This window comes from Rhea pennata, chromosome 5, assembly GCF_028389875.1.
Source record: "Rhea pennata isolate bPtePen1 chromosome 5, bPtePen1.pri, whole genome shotgun sequence".
Classification (NCBI taxonomy): domain Eukaryota; kingdom Metazoa; phylum Chordata; class Aves; order Rheiformes; family Rheidae; genus Rhea; species Rhea pennata.
This window is the reverse complement of record NC_084667.1, coordinates 61,927,478-61,949,207: the sequence shown is the minus strand read 5'-3', so window position 1 is coordinate 61,949,207 and position 21,730 is coordinate 61,927,478. Positions and strand designations below refer to the sequence as shown.

Sequence of the window (21,730 nt, the reverse complement as noted above, 5' to 3'; positions counted from 1 at the left end):
ATGTTGGGGAGGGGATGAAGTGTTTCATCGTTCCTGTCAGAGGGAAAGGTAGACAAGTTTTCCTTTCCATGTACTAGCTGATGTTGTAAGCAGACCTCTCTCTGCAGTATTATTTGCCATTAATTTGAATTTTGCCCAAATCACGTGGAGTGTTTTAAACCTTGTGTCTTGGGAAATCTCTGTCCACTTGCTGTTGCACAAGGGAGCTTGTTTTAGAAACCGTGTCGTCCTGCTGCTGTTTGGGGGCCAGTCCACCATCTGGCTCACTTCTTGCATCTGTTCTTCTCACCACACAGGCTGCTCCTGGCAGCCACCTGAGCGATAGGTGCAGAGGCGGCAGCCACCTGAGCGATGGGTGCAGAGGCGGCACCCACAAGACCGGCTGGGGATGGTGCTGCACTGCTGCAAGGTCTCTTGTTTGATCTCCAGCCGTACTCCAGTGGAGCTTGGTTTTCCCCTGTGTTGCATCTGTTGAGTCCTGTGCTGATATCTTCATCCGGTGGTATCGAAGGTGATGCTGGGCACCTGTGCTTGACACTTGAATTGTTCCACTTGTGTCTGATTGTTTGCAGTGCCTTTTAAAAAGAATTCCCTCTTAAGAAGAACAAGATGTGAAGCTTGGGAGACTGACTGTGGGCTCTGCACCTGGGGGATAGGGCTGAGGAGGTGGTAAATGGCCCTCAGATGCTGCTCTGATCACTTGGGGAAGAAAGCCAAAAAACCTCACTTGTGCGTAACTCAGGCGTGGTAGGAAAACGGTGAGGGTGACTGCTAAATAGCATTTTTCTCCAGGGTGATCTGTCTCTGAAAGTCATTGAAGCTGTCCATGAGGAGACTGTAATTTTAATACGGAGAGTCTGTACTTCAGTGAATTTCTTTACCCTTTTAAGATTTTTGAAAATAAAAAAGGGGTAGGAACTTTACATTGTGAAGTGTGCCAGCTCGAAGTGTTACTGCTTAAATGCTTGTGCTAAATGCCCATGGTGGATGCTGCAGAGAGGGAGGGGAAAAGCTGCTGTAAGTGCAGTAGTGATAACATTGTGAAGTGTGCCAGCTCGAAGTGTTACTGCTTAAATGCTTGTGCTAAATGCCCATGGTGGATGCTGCAGAGAGGGAGGGGAAAAGCTGCTGTAAGTGCAGTAGTGATAATTGACCCACTTAAGAGAGCTGCTCTAATTTTGCATGTTATAGCATCCTGGAAACTCAGATAAGAATGTTGATCTCTCCAGCTAATAGGATTTTTATATATACTATCCAAAAGGAGGAGGACTGCAGTCTTGTGTGTGTAGGCTAATATTTTGTTTAAGAATGGTACACTCTGAAAATCTGCGTTTCTGTTAACTTGTTACTGACTCAGGATAGAAAAGTATTTAACCTCTTGCTCTGGCAAGGGGACACCTGATCCTGCCCCCATCAAATCCACAGCCAAAATTCGCAGTGGCTCCTGTGTAGAGGAGTGGCCAACTTTTTTTCCCTTAGGTTACTGGCACCCAGCAGGTGGCTCAAATTGTCAACTTTTCCATAATGCAGCATTGAACCAAGTGTCTAGAGATAAAGCGAGCGACAGAGTTGCAGGATGGCCTATAAAGATTATGACTTAGGCTGGTTTTGATAGCTTTGTTTTTTTTGTTTTCCCCATTTAAGTGAAATTTTGAACAATAAAGGTCAAAACACTCCTTTTTGGAAAATTTGATGGGAGGAATGTGTGTATGTGTGTATTTTTTTCCTTTAACAGAGCAAAATGATTCAAGTCCTCAAGCATTTTTTTCTCAAAACACGTTGATGAGTACGACTGCTGAAAAATACAGATTTTGCTAACAAAAGAACTTTACACACAGCTTGTTTTAATTTTGGAGGTCCTTTGCCTATCGCACCTTTCTGCGTTGGGACAGAGACAGTTGTCATGATCCCACAAAGGCGCAGGATTTACTCTGTAGATGTTTGAATTAGTTCCCCTGAAGCCTTTGTAGCTGTGGGTTTAAATTACAGTATGGGCAGGTAGAACAAATGTTTATTGTTTGGCAGTCCTGCGCTCTGCCACTGCGCTGGGCCCTGTGCAACACCGAGTTACTTGCAGTAGAAGAATCTGACCCAGATTTTTTTTTAATGCATGTAATAAAGTATTTAAATTCAGTGCGTGGTCTGTCCTCTCAGTAGGTCAGTGCCAGACTGGGGTTTCTGAATGGGTGAGACATTCTCGTGGTGGTAAGCGAGCATGGATGGAAACAGAGGCAGGGAACAGAAGAAGTAAGAAAGCATCCGTGATGCTGGGATAGAAAATATGAGGGGCAGCCCTCAAATACCAGCACCCCCTCGCGAGGGGGTGACGCTTCGAAACAGAGCGGTGGGGGCCGCGGGAGCTAAGGAGGTGAGCGAAGGCGGGAGGAGCGCTGGGCTGGGGGTCGGCGTGGTGCATGGGAGGCAGAGGGGCCTGCTTCGGATGAAACACGTACAGCGGCAGGAAGATGAGGAAGGGGGATCACACCTCTGATGTGACCTTCAGCAGTCCTTGCATGGTTGTGAAAATAAATATTTAACAGTCTCGCTAAAGCTTGTTTGCAAGAGGAAGTGATTAGGATGGCTCTCTGCTTAATTCAGAACTTTATCTCTGGATCTCAATTTTGGTGCTTGTACAGGCAATAACACTATTTAGCTGGGTAGTGTTTTGACCTGATGGGAGCTACTATATTGTAAACAGCAGCCATTAAAAAGCAATGGGGAATGGCTAGTGATTGTGTATCACATTTTTGCTTTTGTCTGAGGATATGCTGGATGTGGCATGGGACTGGAGGAGACGCTTCTCCTTCGTTCTCTGCACCCCTACCTCCCTTAAAAAAAAACAAAAAAACCCCACCCTACTGCTTTGGTTAAGTAAGTTCTGGTACCAAACATGATCAATTGCTGATGTTTTTGATCCATTCACTGAAAAATATTCCTGGTTTTAGCCATGACTAATGATTTTTGCATTCTAATGTTTTAGAAGTCAATTAGAAAATTAAATGCTCTTGTTCATCAAAATAGTTTTGAAAATGGTATATTTGCATTTTAATATAGTAAGAGTGATGCCTTAAAAGACAAATCTATATTCTTGAATACTTTAATTAAGATCCAGTAATACATAATAGGTTAAGTAGAAGCCACTGCATTGACAGCTACAAGCACTTCTGTACTTGCTATCTGCAAATATTATTTTAGCATGGTCTTCTAAAACTGTCTCCACTTTCATCATATTCTTAAGTCTCACACAGTCTTATTTTGTGTTTTGTATGATGTTATAAGAACAAAGTGAAAGTGTATCAGAGAAACAGTACTACTTTTCAAATTTATTTTGGAAAAACACAAGTCATTCTCATACCTGGCCTTTTTCCCTATCTTGAAAGAGGTTTTGATAATGGTTTCTTACATCCTAATAAAGTATAAGCATTTTAAAAATTAGTGAAAGTATTTTTCAAGAGCTGTCTTATTTCTTCAGATGCTTGTCACTAGGATTTTTTCTTTTATGACAGTCTTCAAGCAGAAACTGCATTCTGGAAATGCTTCTTAAAAGACTTTTTTTTGGTAATCTCATGCCAAGCAAAATGTGAGATGAGCCTTTTCACTGTTAGCCTGTCTTGTGGCAAATGCGTGTCCTTCCTCAAAGGCAAAAGCAAATGTCTTTTCAGAATAATTGCCAGCCTGGCTCACTGTTGTCCGAAGTATGAGTGATGTCATGCCTAATCGCATGGCGATGTGTGCGCCTCTCCCCCTCGAGAGGGAAAATTGTCTTTGCATCTTATCCAGTTTCAGCAGTTTGGGAAAACAGGAGTCTTAAACGAGCCCCCAAACAACCAAAACCTTGATCTCTTCTGGAGATCTGCTTTTGAAGCAAAATGTTCCCCATGTCGTCTTTATTTTGACTGCATATTGGAAATAAGATGTTCAAGATAATGTGTGCTTTGAAGCTTGTGTATTGTGTATTTTAGATTTGATCCTTTAAACATTTGACAATAAAACATAAATTGCAGCGCTCTCATCTATATTTAGATCAGCTGTAAGTGAATCATTTAAAGTTTTCAACATCCTTCCAGTTTGGGAGGAACATAGTAGTCTCAGTAATGTTTTGACTGCATGTGTTGGTAAAGTGCTATGAGATTTGCTAATCAATATTTTTAAAGGGAGATATATAACTGTTTCTTCAATGGAGGCTCATCTACCAAGAATAAAGTCATAACTTATGCCAAGGCATGGAGCAGAAATCAGAGTACTCCCCAGATGCCTTTTGTATTGCAGAAAGGTACAGTGAACGTATATCAGATAGTTTGTATGTGGTAACAAAAAATATATTGCTGGAAAGCAAATTCTGAAAGAGAGGAAAAATCTTTTAATCGTATAGGCTGGAAAAAGTCTTTTACACTGTGAAAAAAAAATGTGTAGATCTTATTTCACCACTTCCCATAATCTTTATAGTATGAGGAGAAAAACGTGCAATAAAAATACATATTCAGCAGTATGACTTCAGGATGTGATTAACTGAAATGCTAGTAAGTCTGTTGTATACAAAGCACAACTCTAAACATTGCCTCCATCTTACTATCAGAAGTTCTCACCTTATCTGTTTTACAATATTTTTCTTTCTATAATTGGACCTTTTTACTTTTGTTATGTTTGTGGAAAGCCTTTTGGCCTTGCAGTGTCCAAGGGAAAAAAAGTTGTTAATGTCCTTTCAGGTAAATCAACACATAGCAAAATTCTAGGACAAAGAGCTAGTAATTCATGTTGGACTGTAGAAAATTTGGGAGTTTAACTTAACTGGGTAGTGTGTGTAAAACCAACACTGTCCTTGTTGTGCAAGGATTTGGTTCCCTGGTAGCTAACTTGCATTGAGAACACAAACTCCTCTTTTCCCCCTCTTCCTGATGAAGTCATAGCTTCAGACTAATGGAGTTCTGCCTGTTCAGCTTCAAAGGTTGTGAGATTACAGATGCTCTTCTCTGTGACTTTTCCTGTTGGATGAAAGAGTGGGAACCTCTAAATTAGGAATATTTACCACTGAAATTACCAGTGGATCATCCTTGACCTTCAGCAAAATTAGGAAAAAATGTAAGATAATATAAGTCATTGCTGCAGAAGTCTCTTCTGCAGAAACATCTGGGGTTTTCAGCTGCCAGGTCTTGATCAGTACCTGAAACCAGAGAACAGTCTATTCTGTTCTTATTTGGAGTTGAAAGTCAGATTTTCCCAGGTGAGTGTCATTAAGCTCTGCAGAATCAAGTTACATTTTCTCTTCTAAATGAAAATTTCTGGTCCTTAAAAGATCAGTCTTGTAGAGTATGCAACAGATGGACTGCATCTGTACTGCTGTCTCTGAGGGACTCCCAGATCACTGCATTCTTATCACTTCTGGAGGACCCAGTTCATTGCCAATAATTATTTTTAGCACATATTTAGATAACACTTTTTCCACTTTAAAATATTTCATAAACCTTCAGTGTGATATTTATTAGAATCTACCTTCTGTCTTCTACTTAGATTCTAAGCTCTTACTGTGAGAAAAGACAAACTCAAGTATTGGTTGCTGCTGTACTCATTCCTCACCCTTTAAACTGGTGGTTTCTGTGTCCCAGCTGTTTCTTGGTCATTCAGTGATGAGAAAAGTGTCTCCAGTCTTTGGTTTTCACTGACAATATTGACAGTCCTACCAGTGTGGCTGGTAAAACTGGTCATTTCCCTTTTGTTGCGGCTGGAGAAATTGGGAGCATAGTCAAGAGCAAAGATCTCTGGTTGAGAGGTGGGTGGTTAGAACCAGAAGAAAGTATCTAAAACAGAAGCTGGAAAACAAGTAGTACAACAGCAGTTGTACTTAGGAACCTGGAACTGAGCATAGTTCTCCAGGGGCATCCTTGCAGGTGCTGAAAAAAGGGAAATAATCACTTTCCCTGACTACTGGCAGCACCCCTGCTAATAGAGCCCAGTATGTGCTTGGTTTTAATGCAAGAGCATGGTACTGCCTCATGTTCAACTTGTCCGTGGGGACCCTCAGGTCCTTTTTTGCAAGTTTCTCCCTAGTTGGTCAGTCCCCAGCCTGTACCAGGGTTATTCTGTTTTAGGTGTAAGGCTTTGCGTTTGTCTTTGAACTTCTTGAAGTTCCTGTCAGCTTGGTTCTCTAGTGTGCTGTGATCCTCTGAACGGCAGCCCGATCCTCCCCTACGTTCCCCTAACTTAATATCATCTTTGAACTTGCCCGGAGTGTCTTCTGTCGTGCTATCTCATTGCTGGTCAAGACAGTTGCTCCTGTGACATGCCAGTAGTACCTGACTGCCAGGTGGGCTTTGTGCTATTAATCACTGCCCTTTTAAGCCTGGCAGTCCAGCCAATTTTGTGCCTACCTTATAGGGCAGCTATCCAAACCGTATCTCGTTAATGTGACCATAGAAGTACTACGGGAGACTGCGTCTTTAGCCTTGCTGAAGTCAAGGTAAGCAGCATTCAGTGCTGTCCCGTGTTCGCTGAGCCCGTCAGTTAGGTTGCCATGTAAAAGTGATCAGTAGGTAATGCTTTTCTCAGTGGTGCTTCTGAAATGTCTTTTTGCTTCGCAGTTTGTGTTTGGCTTGTACTGTATACGGAGGATTTCTCTTTGCTCGGAATCCAGAGCACTCAGTCTTCTCCTGACAGTAGAAACGCAGTGACAGGCGCTCGTTGATTTTAGGGTTAGTGACTAAGGTCCCTTCTGGTCTAGCAGAAAACCTGAATCCTGTTCCATAAGGGGAATTCAAAACCAATAGACTTGTTGGGCCTTCAAGATGACTGTTCTTCTTTTGGAGCTGTTGTTGCTCTGCAGCCGAGAATGCAAGAATTGCAGGGGTAGAAGAGCAAGCAAGTAGAAGCTTTTCCTGGTTGAATGATCAGACTGTAGCGAAGAGGGGGTATACTTCATTCGACTTGTTTCTCTCAGCATTATTTCTCTGTGTTTCTTTAGTTTTTGTTTTACTAATATATAATATATGATTATAATGACCATAACGTAAAGAGCCATAGCAGCAGGATTGCAACTCTGGTTTGCTCTCTCATACCTGAGGGTCCAGACTATTGAAGTATAGAGTTTATAGTATTTTATAGAGCAGGTCAGTATTATGATCCTCATCTTATAGTTGGGGAAACTGAGGCACAAAAGCAGCAAAATGACTTGTTTAGCAGGGCAGTAATATGATCTAGATCTTTTGTGTCCTGTATGCGTCTGTACCTTATACAGCTCACTGCCTCCCAGAACGTAGGAGTCCTGTTCTGCATATTATTCTTCTCTCTGATTTTGGCAAGACAGTGAGATATACTTATGCAACTATATTTTTAGCTATTTGTGGAAAAAGTGTTAAGTTTTGCAGCCTCTCTAGTTCTGATGCTGTACTGAACTTGACATCAAAATTCTATGCTGAATTTCTAAGTCTCAGCAGCGAAGAAATAAGTTATTTTTCTTGAAACCTCTTCAAATGTGACACAATCAGCGAGCAGCTGTAAACATGGGATCCACGATAGCGTTCTTATTCGTTGTTCAGTTGAGCTGTTTTTTTTTTTAAGAGATTGCAGTCAGTGCACTGTAGAACGTTATTTGAAATTACACCGCTTCGTTACGATAAAACTACTGCAACACTGTGTGAAAGGAGTCTGAGAAGATCGTTCCCAGCATATCACTGGCAATTTTTATTTTCCCAGAGGCAGATGATATGTACATCATTACTGATTTTTTTTTTCTCATGAAGAATTCCAGCAGCTGAGATAAGTTTACAGCTTCTTAAAAACTGATAATGAAAGAGCAGTCTCTGTGCTGTAAGAGAGACATGAGATAAGTGCTTGCCATTGCTTCAGCATTCAAAAGAAGATAATGCAGGGATAAAAGTTTAAAATGACACTTCAGGAGAAGATTCCTCATTTTCCATCTTGTTTAAAGGCATTTAATGAAGGTTGTTAACTTTTAAGAACTTGAGAAATGCCATTTGCAAGTAAATTAACTTCAGTGCGTTCACTAACTGATGCTATGCAACATTGTATTGAAATGCTTTGCAAGTTCCTACTTAAGTGAAGTAAATATTGACAGTACTGTCAACTGAATTGTAGTATCTGTGACAAGTATAGAATTACAACAGATTGCGTACTGAAGAGCTCAGCGTTTCCATTAGGATTTATTTGTGCATATTCTGCCCCCTTTCTACCCTTCTCCCCCTATCAGGGTTCTCCCATTGCTGCTTATGGATCCTCTCATAAAGATGAGTAAATGATAGGCAAGCAGTTGACACTTTTTAAACGCTGAGAATTGGTATGTGCATCTATGGAGTGATTTTAGAGCTAACTGGTGCAAAATTGAATTGCATCTTAAACGGAATAAAGGAATTTAAGGTTATTATGGGAGCTTCTTAGCCATTTATTTTGGGAAATTGAGGTATGAAAATTAGGCCTGGCATGCTTGAGAGGAGGGGCTGAATATGTAGTGTGGATTGCCTGTATTTTCATGATAAAGGACTCAGTATGTCACTTAGCTGTTAAGCTTTTTTTTTTTATTTATTTTTTTTTATCTTTGGGCAGATGGGCAAATTTCTCTGTTGATTGACAGATTGTGATCTCACTGAGTATATTGGGACTTTGCCTTAGGACAGCATATAGCTTGGTCTCTCAAGGGCAAGGAGACAGTGTGAAAAATAATTCTTTACCATAAACCTAACTACTGGGAGATTGTACTGCAAACGCATTTGCAAGGTTGCATCTCTGACTCGTGGGAGAGACCTGACAATCTCAGAGTCCTAAAAATGTGTGTAATAATCAGAAGGTTTGAAAGCATTTTACCAAGGAGGGCAAAACTGTCGTCTCCATTATAGAAGTGTGGTATAGAAGGGTGAAGCGTTTTCTGCAGGGCAGGGTGGTGGCAGAACTGGGAACAGAAGCCCAGTGTCCTGAGCCCCAGCCTCCGCTCCCTCCGGACAGTGCCTTTCATTTTCGTGGAGAAAACTGATTCCAAAGGAGAGGTATTTATTTCCCACCCTCTCACATAGATAAAATACAAAGCGTCTCAAATGCCTGCGACTGTACTTTCCCTGTTCAATAGATCATCTCTAAGATAATATTCTAGTAATTGAACCCTCTGGAAAGTTTGCTACCTTAAAACCTCAGATATGTGGTGTGTCTTCCCAGCAGTGTAAACTCATTCCTCCCCCCTGCAGTATTGAACATGTTCAAGGACCAAATTTAATCTTGTTCTAGGGGTAACCTTTCAAGACATAAATTCATGCTAAATTTAAAACCTGGTATTTTATGTCCTTGAAGAGGATTGCGTCATGTTGAGAATTGTATCTAAGTATGATGCATCACTTGTCTCTAGCCCTGGAAGGTGCTTAAAATTGGTGTTTGACATTTTTCAGGTTAGAAAAGCTCGTGCAGTTTCTTTTTCGTTTTCTTTCTCCTTGAGAGTGAATTGGGCTCGCAAGAAGTAAAGGTATCTTCTCGTCCTGACAGCGCCAGCTACAAGTGATCCTTTCCATTTTGCCTCGCTGTGAGCTAGAAGTGTGGACGCGGTTGCACATTGTGCCTTGCCTGCAGGGTGGTGAAGTGAAACATGCTAACTCCGTAGCTTGTGTGTATGGTGGTGCACCCCCAGGCACCGGGCTAACTGTCCAAGGATGTAACAACGTGAGTAGAAACGAACTTCTAAGTACGCCTCCCTTGGACACTCGTGCAGCAGTGCTCTAAAGCGTAGCCTGTGCAAGATGCATTATGCTTTATTCGGTAAAATGCTTTATCAGTAACTCATTTGGGATAAGCTGTTATTTATGAATCATAAGGTAAAGCCAGTTTAGAAAACAACTTTTTAAGAAAATGGCAAATTGCGTGTACCTGTGTGCTGCTATGACTTGCACGGGTTTCTGCCACAGTGAATAGTCCTATGTAGAAATATGTTAAGTAACATATATTGATGCAATTCTCTTGAAGTCCTGTTAGCATGGGAAACTTAACACGTTTGGTTGTTGGGTTTTCCACTGAAGGCCATTGAGAAGTCATCAGCCTCGGAACGGCAAGGGTGAATTTCCTTCCTTTTGGAAGCTATGCTGCTTTTTTAAATCAGGCCACTGATGACAGTAAATTTCTGTTAGGTAAGAAAGAGTGACGCTGTTTACGTGTAAGACATTAGGTAACGTGTGCACACGGGTAGATGGAGTTCATCAACGACAGCCGTAAAGTGGCGTTTGAGACTGGGCAAACTCTGCTGCGTCCCAGGGCAGTTGTGCAACAGCTGCAGCCCTCTTGGCTGAGCAAGATGTTGTGGAGATAAATCTCCAAGGAGCAGTTGATACTAGTGCATTAGGCTTAGTATGGGCATGCAAGCAAAGATGTAACACTTGGCTTCTAGTATGGAAAATACAAAACATTCTGTATCTATAGAATCTGTTTTTGCTCTGGCTTAGTGGAGCAGAGTAGCACTACTTTTCTAAAAGTCTATCTGTGCGTTTACCGTGTGTGAGCTGCAGCAACACTCTGATGAACTTCTGCGCGGGAGTCGTGTGCGTATTTGAAACAGCAAAGGTGTTACCCATTAATCAAATTTGGGATTGCTATAAAGCAGTTACTCTGCAGGCGTTTGCTCCTTATTTGTTTTAAGGTTTCTCTTTGAGATAAGGTAGGTCTTTGTGTTTTGGAGCAAGCTGGGGAGAATTCCGCAAATAGCGCGACTTTAAAGAGTAATTTGAGTAGGTGGGACGGGGGACTGAGCGCTTGTCGCAGGCTCCAGTTTGGGGGAATGCGTTAAGCCGGGGTAAGCTGGTGCGGCTTCGGAAAGAAGTCGTCTCGCTCTGCCCTTGCCTGCTCGTTCCTCCCCCAGTCCCTCCCCTCCCTTGTATCAGCCCAGGTGTTTGTGCAGCTACATAAGAACTGGGGAGTTAATCCAGCTGAAAACAGACCAAAAAAAAAAAAAAAAAAAAAAAACCTGCTTATTTCAGTCAGTTCCCTGGCTTGCCACGTTGCTGCACAAGCAGCAGTCCAGTGGAAGGGGTGGTGGCAGCTGGTGTGAGCCAGCGTGAGATTATTCTGCTCATTCGTATTGGTGTAATGTGCTGGGCAAACTATAGCTTTAAAATCCTTTAAAAAATCTTTCCAAACGCTTCTATTCTGACTTTTGCAAACAGCACCGCGTAAGGCTCGTGCCATTCTTCATTCGCCACCTCTGGGCAAGGGGTGGTTTTCTCTGCGCCTAATTTATCCCACTTTCCTATCCCTGCCAGCTGATTCACGTTTCCGAGCTTTTATGCCATGTGCTGGGTTGAATACGTAGTTGTCACCTCAGAATAAATCTTCCCAATCCGCACCTCTGAGTGCTGTGAAACTTCTTTTCTTTCACTGTCGGTAGGAGGGTCGTAACCTCTGCAGGCTTTGGATGCAGGGAAAAGAGTGCGAGCTGAATCCCTTTTACCTTTACTACCTTTACCTACACGTTACTGCTGCTGTCCCCTTTCCCAGATGCTTTTTTTAAGTGCTCTTGCTTAAATCCCATGGTGAAGTTTGTCTTTTGCCCATTCTGTGCAAATTTTTGCACTGTGCAAATCTGCACGCGTGAGTAAGCGCACCTGCTTGTAAGAACTTTGTTTCGGGCACCCAGTGTTTTCTGCGGGGATTTTACTGTTTACTTTGTTCCTTTCCTTTTCTCCTGCGGTCGGAGCTTTGCTCCTTTCATGGTGCCTCTCTCCCATTCCTGTCTGCCAACCCCACTTTAAGTTCTTCCTTAAACGCGCTTCTCCTAGCAACCTCTCTTGTTTTCCTCGCCAGGGCTTGTGCAGTTTTACTGCTCAGGGGAAGGAGTCTTTTTTTTTTTTTTTAATGTTTGGAGACTCTTTGTTTTTTGAATATAGCCAGCTTGTATTTATATATGGCCACCTCATCCAGGTTGTAGATTAACCACACAGCACTAAAAACAGCTTTTAAATTAATATTTACATTTTCATTCTATGCCTTAATTTTCTTTTCCCAAAGTAAATAGACTGGCTGGATTATCTTTCTTTAGCTTTATTCACGTACTCTTTGCTGCTTCTATCCATCTAGCTTCCTGAATTGTTGGGGGTTGACTGTACAAGCATTTTGAGGCAAGAAATGCATTTTATACCTTTGCTGTGTTGCACCGTGTTATAAATTTATACATGACTCTAAATAATTTGTAGTATCACACAGGGCAGATTTATTTTCTTAAAAGTCAGTAACACCGGGGGTATGGCCTAGCCTGAATTCTTTAAAGATTGTATTCTCTAAGGGCAGCATTTTCAAAAGGGCTGAACGTTCGCTGAATATTCAGCTAGGGTTACACGCTTTTGAAAATGTTACTGTAAATGGCAGTGACTTTGAAGACTATTAAGAAAAGGCTGCAGCATTAATTTTGTATAGACGGGATTGTACATGCATTTGGGAGTCTGAAGTTTGACATAGCTTGTTGCAGGCTTTGGACTCACCCAGGCTGACGGGCTGAGGCTCCAGCGTGGGCACTGGAGATGGAGAAGCAGAGAGACGGAGAGAATTGGTGTCAGAGCCTAAGTCAGGTCTCAAGTGAGCTAGAAAGCTAGATTTCTAGCTTAGGCATTTCAGGTAAAGCCATAAAATCAGGTGGCCTCACTGTCAGTCTGCTTTTTAAAAGGTGTACCTCGGTTATTGTACAACGCTGAATCAATATGATCAACTTTCTCATAACGACTAAGGCAAAGGAGCTGCACGGAATGAAAAGGGACCGCTAGCGAAATGCGCTGCGCCTGGGGAAGGAGCGCAGCAGTGCTTTTTGTCCTTTAACAGCTAGGCATTTTGGAATATAATCCTATGAAATACAGACAGGCAGTTTTGTGAAAAGAAAATAAAACCAAATACATGCCAAAATGCATTCCTCCTTTTGCCTATCCATTTATCTGCAGGTAAATAAAGTGAACATGTTATGAAAATGGCATTTGTGCTTAGCAGTTTGGTTATTGATATACTCTAGTATAGCCTGTGCTGTGTGCGTTTCCTTTTTTGCATGGACAAAATTACAAACTTAGGAAACTTTGGAAACTTGCTCCATAGGGTTTTAGCATAAAAGCTTCATTAGAGTTTTAAGAAATGAGCTTTCTATAAAAGAATTGGTTTTGGTTATTATTTTCTAATCCTGTTAATTCAGTGTAATTAGGAAGAGAAATGTTTACTTTAAGCAATTAGTATTGTCAGTCAGTTTTATTTAATTGCTAAATAAACATGGGGAAAGTTTGTAAAGCAGCACAGATTTAACTGTGATAAGTCATAATGAGAAATTCACTTGCTGTATGAAAATATGGAAAGGTGATTTTTTTTTTTTTAATTTGGTTTGAAATGGAAAATGAAAAACTGGGTTTGAGATCGGTCAAACGCTGTCAGTACTTTTCCATCCTGGTATCACTGCACTTCTTTGTCAGCACACCCTTTTGTCATAGCTCCATGCGCTGGTATCCTAAGTGCTTCTGCAAAGTTCCCATCTCGATGTAGCTTATACTATTTTGTTTGTTTTAAAATTTGAAAAAAATTCTATATAATATTCAGATTTTTTTTTCTTTTGGCTTTTTACTCAAATTTTTCACTGATCTTTGCTTTCTTGCTTGCAACCAGCTGTATTGGTGCTGTTCAGTACAGAGAGAGACTTCATATTTTTATATTTTATATATTTAATGGATCTGTTGATAATTTTTGTTAGCAATAGAAAGCATCCTGGTTTCAAATGCAAAAAGGAAGTGTTTCACTAGTGGACAGCACAGATTTTACTGATGTCACATTTCTACTGAATAGATTGCAGCCCTGCTTCCTTAGATGTTAGTCCTCTCTCAGAGGCGGGTCTAATTTTTCAAGTATTATATTTAAAATATAAGTAACAGTTTTGAGACTACTGTACAAAAGCAAAAAAAAAAAAAAAAATCAGATTTTCTGCCTTCTCCATGCTGTTCCTGTGTGCTTGTATCTCCTAAGCGTGACAGGCTACTATAGTGCTAGAATTCTGCTGCAGTAGCAAGAAATAATCTATCAGTGCCCTGATTATTGTAGCTTCTATCACATGTTAAAATAAGGCAATATTTTTTAGGAGAAGGGATAAGTCTACTTAAACTGTGGTTGTTGCTTTAATAGATGTTTACAGTTATCAAAAGATCTTGCACAATTATTCCTGTGTGTCTGTATATAACTTTGCCAAATGGCAGTTTTGCTCCTGGGAAATGTTAGTACTAAAATCCAAAGGGATTTTGCTGCATATAAATACTTCAGAATTGCTGGAACATATAAAACATAGGCCTATGTAAGGACAAATGCATATTTGTTTTGGTATTTTGGGTTTTAGGTTTCCGGTACTATTCATTTCATCGTGAACTTTTGTTTCCTGTGTTGCTGAGAATGAGATCATCGTTGCCGTGATTCAGTGCGCCCTCGCATTATCCGCAGATTGCTAGATTAGAAAGGCAGAAGAGGGAGTGTCCCGGCCTCGCGCTGGTCCAAGGAGTCTCTTGAATTAAGCGTTCTGAAGTAAAGCCTTGAGGTTCATCTCATTTTAATTTGAAAATTTCCAGTGATGGGCAGTCAATTGCATACCTTGGTGAAGCTGGTTAAAAAACAAACAGTGAAAGCAAAGCAGCCGAAATGGTGGAAGTGTGGAGGCTTGTTTTTTGTTTTTTTTTGTTTTTTTTTTCCCCACTTGGGTCCATTTATAACCTAAGCTCCTTTGTGTTTATATTCTGGTATTTTGTATGCGTGTATCTACGGTAGCAGTAGCTTTTTATCCCTTTGAGAACTTCTCCGCGCGCTGGCGTGCTGTGTGTGTTAAAGTATCATTGTTTTCTTCCTGCTTCAAAGAAAACATTTATCTTAACGATTATATAATTTTAAAATACGCGTTACGCATTATCTGCCGTTCTCAGCTGTTGTTGTACGTCCTCTTGCGCTGTTCCCACTCTAAAACGGAGCTTGAAAACAACTGCCTGTTTTTACAACCACTTCCCGCTGATAGCGGTGCCCGCGGCGCGCGCCGAAGGCCGGGCCGGTGCTGCTGCGTGACTCCGGTTTCCCCTTTGCTTTTGCTTCGCTCTAGCAGCTGCGCAGCTGATCGCGGAGTGCCGTTGCTGGAGGCTACCTCGAGTGAAATGCAGAAATGCCGCATTTTTACGGTGACCTTTGCTTACCGTCTCGCTGGACACTTGAACTAACTTCTCTAAGGAGCGAAGCAACCGCAGCTTAAGCAGCTGTAGCATAGCTCTGACTTGCTGCAAAGTTAGTGTTTCCCAACTTACTGGCTCTGATCTTTTGTGCCTGCAACCACATGCAGTGTAAAAAAAAAAAAAAAAAAAAATATATATATATATATATATATATATATATATATATATATATATATATATATGTATGTGTGTATTTAAGTAATAAAGCCGGAGCACTCGTAATGTGTCGTTAAGTGTAGGTCTTCCGCTAGGATGTTTTTAACAGTTTGATGAGGATGAAGAATACTTCATCCTCAGTAGCGTACAGATTTTTATGGCTTGAGCTGAAAGGCCGAGGCTAGAAAACTAGCTTTCCAGCTCACCTGAGACCTGGATTAGGCTGTGACGCAGATCCTCTGCGTGTCTCTGCAGTGCCCGCAGAGCAGCTCCGGGGCAGCTCGGCGCTGACGGTCGAGCCTCAGCCCGTCGGGCTGGATGAGTCCAAAGCCTGTGGGCCTCCCTCCTCGGGGAGCTGGCAGTGCGTAGGGTTCTTAGCCTTTTATTACTAAACTCTTTCCGTTTTCTCCTTTGTCACTCCTATGACCAAAACGTTGCACTGAATTCAGTACTGCACTGTTTAGGTTGCTCAGAACTTTTTTTTTTTTTTTTTAATACTGAATTAAATTTTTAAGATTACTTTAATGGTTTGTGCAATATTTTCTCTAATGGATTTTGGATTTTTCAGAGAATTACTGAGAGTTCCCCTAATTAAATATACTACTACACTGTATTATTAATGCTAAAATTCACTTTCACCTAGTAATACTAACATAATGCGATGTGTTGAATTTTGTATCAAATTTGGAATACTAAATTCATACAATTTTAAATGCAAACTAAGGACAGAAGTGCTCAAGGATAAAACTTCTTAGTGAGACAAATGTTTATATATAAACTGGTTACATTATCTGAGTTATTCCTCTTCCACAGCTGATAATGTCCAGGGAAAATCTGTGATGTATTAGTCCGATATACTTTAAAAATTATATATGCTAATACTTACTTTACCAAAACGTACCAAATTATACTGAGATAACTTGCAGCTATTTCTACATTTCCCGATACTGGATTTCTTAAAATATTACTATATGGAAACGCACGTACAGCCTCCCCATAGGCAGGTCCCTCGCATTTTACCTTGACGCTCTTTTTAATCGTAAAACCAGAGCTCTTTTACAGCCTCACCTGGCTGGCCGCTGTCGAAATCAGCCTGCGCTCACTGCTTGCGCATCGGTGAAAAAGCCACCTTTGTCCTTTAAGGCTTAACTGCTTTTATTTTCTTCTTTTTAGATATTGGTAAGACAATGTATTTATGCGTGTGCTTAATCCCAGTGAAACCTAATGGAAACCTTTAGTGGTTTGGACTCGTTTTGGAACGACTGCGAGCTCCGAGCGTGCCCACGAGGAGCAGCAGGCTGCGACCTGATCTTTTTTTCTTAGCAATTCAGCAAGATGATGGGGGGAGCAGGAGCTCGGCGCCGACTTTGCTGGTCGGAGGAGAGAGCCCGGAATGGCGTTTGCTTCCCTCCTCCTCGGCAGGTGCCCGCAGAGGAGGGCGAAAGAAATGCGCTGCGCTTTTCCTAGTCTGCTCGTCCCTCGCTTTCTCTGCGCAGCGGGATCGTGGTGTCCTGAGCGTAGGAGGCAGGTGATGCTTTATGTTTCTCAAACGAGGTGCGAGTCACGTCCGAGACCATCGTCCGACGTGCACAGCCCGTGCTGGGAGCTCGTTCCGGTGGGATTTCCTTCGGAGCGGGACTGATGCTCCCCGGTAGCACCCAAGCACCCGCTTGGTGCTTCCCTTCTGCCATGCTTCAGCTAAACCTGGGCTTATTGCTTCCTTTTTTGGGTTGATAATAAAATGAACGCTGCCTGATTTAACAAGCATTATATTCCTTGACTACTTCACAGACATGTTACTCGACCTCAGTGACCTCCTTCAGGTATTGTATCTACTTTTGTTTGTACCTGTTATTGAATTGTTAAGCTTTAAGATTAATTGCAAGCAAAGAGCTATCGGTATGGGCTTTGGAGGGTGTCAAAAAATTCTGAATGAGAAAATCACCAAGTTTGTTAATCAGGATGTTTGGTAAGCAAATTTAAATGTAAAATATTTTTGTTTTTAATGTTACAAATAATGCATCAGCGGTTAGTATAATCCTTCCATCAGGGTCGTTGCAGTGGCACACAGTCATGTGTTGCACATTTTTACAATAATAGTTGTTGAAGACAGAAATAACTTTTTTTGGTAGGTAATACTGTGTAAACAGATTAGTGCGCTAGAGAGACTTGCTTTATAACATGTATTTTAAGAGAAATGTGAACTTGCTCTGTATGTGGAAACAGAAAGCTCTTATTGACCTAAGCTGTCTCACTCTTTCTCAGTGTTAAAACTGTTTTACATACAATGTGAGTAGGTTAGTTGTATCTATTTTTGCCTTCCCAGCTGTCTTTGTAAATGGCATCCTTCTGAAGCCTATTTATTGCTTAAAGCAATCCACGAGAATTGCGGTAACCAAATGAATCTTCAATTCTAAAAATTACCAACTTTTTTTAATTTCTGCCAAACTCTCATTGAATTAATATTGATTATTTATAACCAAATATTGTGTATGTAGAATGAGAGGCTTATTTTTCTTTTAAACACTTGGTGATTTTTTCATACCATTTGTTACAAAATAGGATAATCACAGTCATATGACGACTGTTCACAGAATATGGAGAATTGGAGGTATTGCATCTGCTGGGGAGAAGGGGGCAGTCACTTTTTTTTTTAAATTTTTCCTATACGTTACAGCCAGAAAAGGTGGTGAGATGGGGCACATGAACAGCAGACGGTTAAAGCGGATAACTGAAGAGATGGGAGAGTCAGAAATAAATTAGTAATGTGGAAATAATCTCCTCTAGAAAGAGGAAGAAGCAGCAACACAATTTAAATATTACCTGTCTGTGATTTCTGAGGTTCTCTACTTTCTAGCTGCTTAAGTGATGAATCGGAGTAAACAGGGATGTTAAATGTCATTATTTTCTGTAGTGAACCAGAAACAAAAGTCCTTTTTAAGAATGCAGAAAAGAGCTTTTTAGGTCCTGTATTAATTTTTTTGTTTTATTTTTGTTTTTTTTTCCTCTAAAGCTTCTTTTTTTTTTTTAGTCCCCCTGATCAACTATATACATGCCTAAAGTGAAGTTAAGCTACCTGCAAAGGGCTTCCTGGGTGGTTCTTAGCTTTTGCTACTTCAGATCTCTTTGAAGTTGGCGGCAAAACAGTTACTACTCAGGCAGAAAGTTTTAGTAGATTTTGCTTTAGATCGGCCTTCATTCAAAGGCTGCATGCCTAGGAAAGAAAAGGAATTAATTTGCTATACTGTATTATTACCTTGAAGTATCTTTTTCAAGGACAGCTCTCTGAAGCTGAGAGGAGGTTGTCACTTTTTATTTTTTTTTAATAAGTAGTAGCAGTGGTATTATCTTTCCAAAATACTACCTTTTTTTGACTTGTATATACAAGATAAGTAATACTGGTCGAGATAATTGTTTTTCTCGGTCACAAATGAGAGAGATATTAATCTCCTGTCAGGAAAAAATGTCATTTGAAAGTCTGAGAGAAGAAAAGAAAGAGTCACTGCTGAGTATCACTAACTCTTGCTTGGATGCTACCAACAAATTGAGTTTTTCTACTCAATTTTCAGTAGAATTTTCTACTTGAGGCAGCTCTGCTGCTGCTGGAGGTGGAATTTCCTGAAGAACGTTGCTAAGTAAAGCCTTGTGGAGCCTCTTCATAGAGGCTGCTGAGAACATTACAGAACACCTTCAAGTATGTTCCAGTACCTTAGGCGGGGGGAGGCACGACAACCTTTCATGTGTCTCTTCATCTGATAGAAGAACAAAAGTAAGCCTTCTAATTCCAGCTACCAGCGAAAAGGATAAATGAAAGCCAGTGGAAAAGGCCACCCATTGCTTCCTTTAGCATCTTGCAACAGGGACGATAAATGCTGTGCCACGCTGCTCCCTCTGCATCGGTGACCACCGACCGGGGCTTGCAGGTGCTGGGAGAGCTCAGACACAACCTCAGAAACTTGGGTTGCTAAAAGTAAGGCTGATAGGGAGAAAGCTAGAACCTGGTGCTGCCTGCAAGTCATTATTTGTCTCGTGACCTCTGTGTTCCCCCCCTCTAATTGCTAGGGTTAGCTTTTCAAAAAAGAAAAAAAAAAAAAAAAAAAGGGATGGATCTTGTGTGGCCTCCTAGGCTCTGGTCTGTGCTGCTTGTACAACCTCTCTTCCTGTCTTCATAAAGTTGCTATAGGATTTGGCCCCCCATTCTCTCTAAAAAAATGAAAAAGCCTTCCTGTACAGTATAGCATGCTTTTAGTATAGCATTATGCTGCTAAAAATATCAACAAAGGGGCTAGTTTAATTTTCATTGTTAATGGACAGTCTATGGTTCAGAAGTCATCTTCAGCTTTTCTCCTGTAAGGATGAGATGTGGGAGTTTGGCTTATTCTGTTGGAGAGCAATAGTTTCATTTCATTTCATCACAGGTTTTGGAACTTCAAAATTGGTACTAGCTTGGAATAAAACAAAATTCCCCCCCCCCCTTTTTTTTTCTTTTGACACTTCCATTTTTGGGGGCATTTGTCTGTCCCATTTTCTTTCCAGGTGAAATATGTCCTCTATCGTAGAAACTTCTTCTGGAAGTGTCATCAGAGTCAATATGCCTCTGGTGCATTTGGACTTCAAAGCATAACGATCTGAAAATGTACAGACCACTTCTGCAAATCAGGCTCCTTCCTGGTACAGTGGGAAGGATCATGCTGCAGTTTGATTGAGTTGGAAGCATGAGCAGTCATTGCTGTCATTCTGGGAGAGTGCTCATTTATATTTTCAGATACTGCATTTTACTTGCAAATATAGTCTTTAGAGAGGTGTATAATCAAGCCTTTTGTTTCCTTTCTTGTTACTCCAGTCTAACTGACAGGCCTTGCTTGTTTGGGAGAGTTAAGAAGCTTGTCCAGCCTTGGCCCAACTCTTCTACAGCTTGTGTTTGCTCATCTGTTTCAGAGCACCTTCATTCCTTCCACCTGGAGGATGACTTGGCTAAAGTTTTGATCTCAGTGTGGTAAAATGTTATGTTTCTGATCATGGGAAATGGCAGTCTGTCTCTGTCTGTCTCTTTCCCCCCCCCCCCCCCCTTTATTTATTCATTCTATCTTGCTCTCATCTCCAATGTTACAGTCTTTGCAATCTGGTCATAAAAGACTTCAGGAGGAGATGTTGACCATGCTTTGATCTCTGATTTTTGCACAATGTAGTATCTTTTTTATTGTGCTTCCAGTATGTTCTGCTGTTAAATAAGGCTAATGCTTTCTGAAAAGATGTTAGATAGAACCGAGTTCTTTTTATAGCAGTGTGAAGCACGAAGATGAGCAACAACGGACATAAATTGAATGAGAGACGTGGTGGCTTTTCACCATGAGAACGGTGAAGTGTTCGAACTAGTTGCTTAGCTTTTGAGGTCTGTGTCCTTGGAGGTTTCCAAGACCCTGAGCAACCTACTCTGATCTCATAGCTAACCCTGCTTTGAGCAAGAGGTTGGGCTAGAGACCTCTTCCAACCTGAATTATCCTTCGATTCTAGGTAAGGGAAGAGGGTATACAAGAAGGGAACATTAATAAATGGATCTGGATTTGTCTCAGTTTCTCTTCCACTTCAAAACTTTACTCTCAAGCCCCTGTTCCCCTCTCTTCATGTTGTCAAGTAACAATTTCATCTTGTCTAGAAGGATCTTCATTGTGAGCTATTTTCGAAAACTTGTAGATTTTGAAGCAGCGTTGGCCTCCATGATTCCTCTACATTTGTCACAAATTATTATTTTACTTTCTTGCATAATTGGTATTATTATAAGGCTTACTGTACAGCTGTGATACTGGAGGAAGAATATGAGGACTACAGCATATGTGATTAGCAGAGGCAGACTCTCCCGTAGGAGGCCCCAGACTGAAGGCAATGCTTTGCACCACAGCTTGACAGCAAGCTGCTTAATTTGGATTGGTGTCTCTTCTTGAGCTGCAGGCTGACAAGATGGGTTCAATACGTACCTGTAGTTTCATGCATTGTTTGTCTTTTGAGAGTAAATGAAATATTCTGGTTGAGGTACAGACCAAAAAAAGCAGCTTCATCTTATTATATGGAGAAGGGTAAAAATAGAATAATTTTTAAAGATACTCATTTGCTTTGTTTTTAATACTCTTTGCTCATTTAAAGATATTAGCTTGTTGACTGCATTTGCCTTTATTGCCCCTATGCAAATTTGTATGTTGATTGAGTTAATTTAAACAACCTGGTTGGGACCTTCATGCATTACTATAGTAAAATGTTAATAATGAATCAAATAACCACAGGTGCCTCTTTCCCCAGCAACAGACACTCTCCTTAAAAACTCATTTGCTTTTCATGCTTGCTTAATTATTTAGGCAAGCAGCCATGGGTGTTTCGCAGTGTGA

General features: G+C 41.0%; 1 protein-coding gene across 3 annotated transcripts in view; it reads left to right on the top strand.

The window, feature by feature from the left end:
- BRF1 (BRF1 RNA polymerase III transcription initiation factor subunit) overlaps positions 1-21,730 on the top strand; it is a 170,811-nt gene that overhangs the window by 50,489 nt on the left and 98,592 nt on the right. For 2 of the 3 annotated variants that reach the window (XM_062577184.1, XM_062577186.1), the window contains exon 4: positions 17,142-17,173. The exons of the other annotated variant lie outside the window; for it this stretch is intronic. In XM_062577184.1, coding sequence (XP_062433168.1) covers positions 17,142-17,173 — 32 coding nt within the window. The remainder of the gene's footprint in view (positions 1-17,141; positions 17,174-21,730) is intronic. 3 annotated transcript variants of the gene reach the window in all.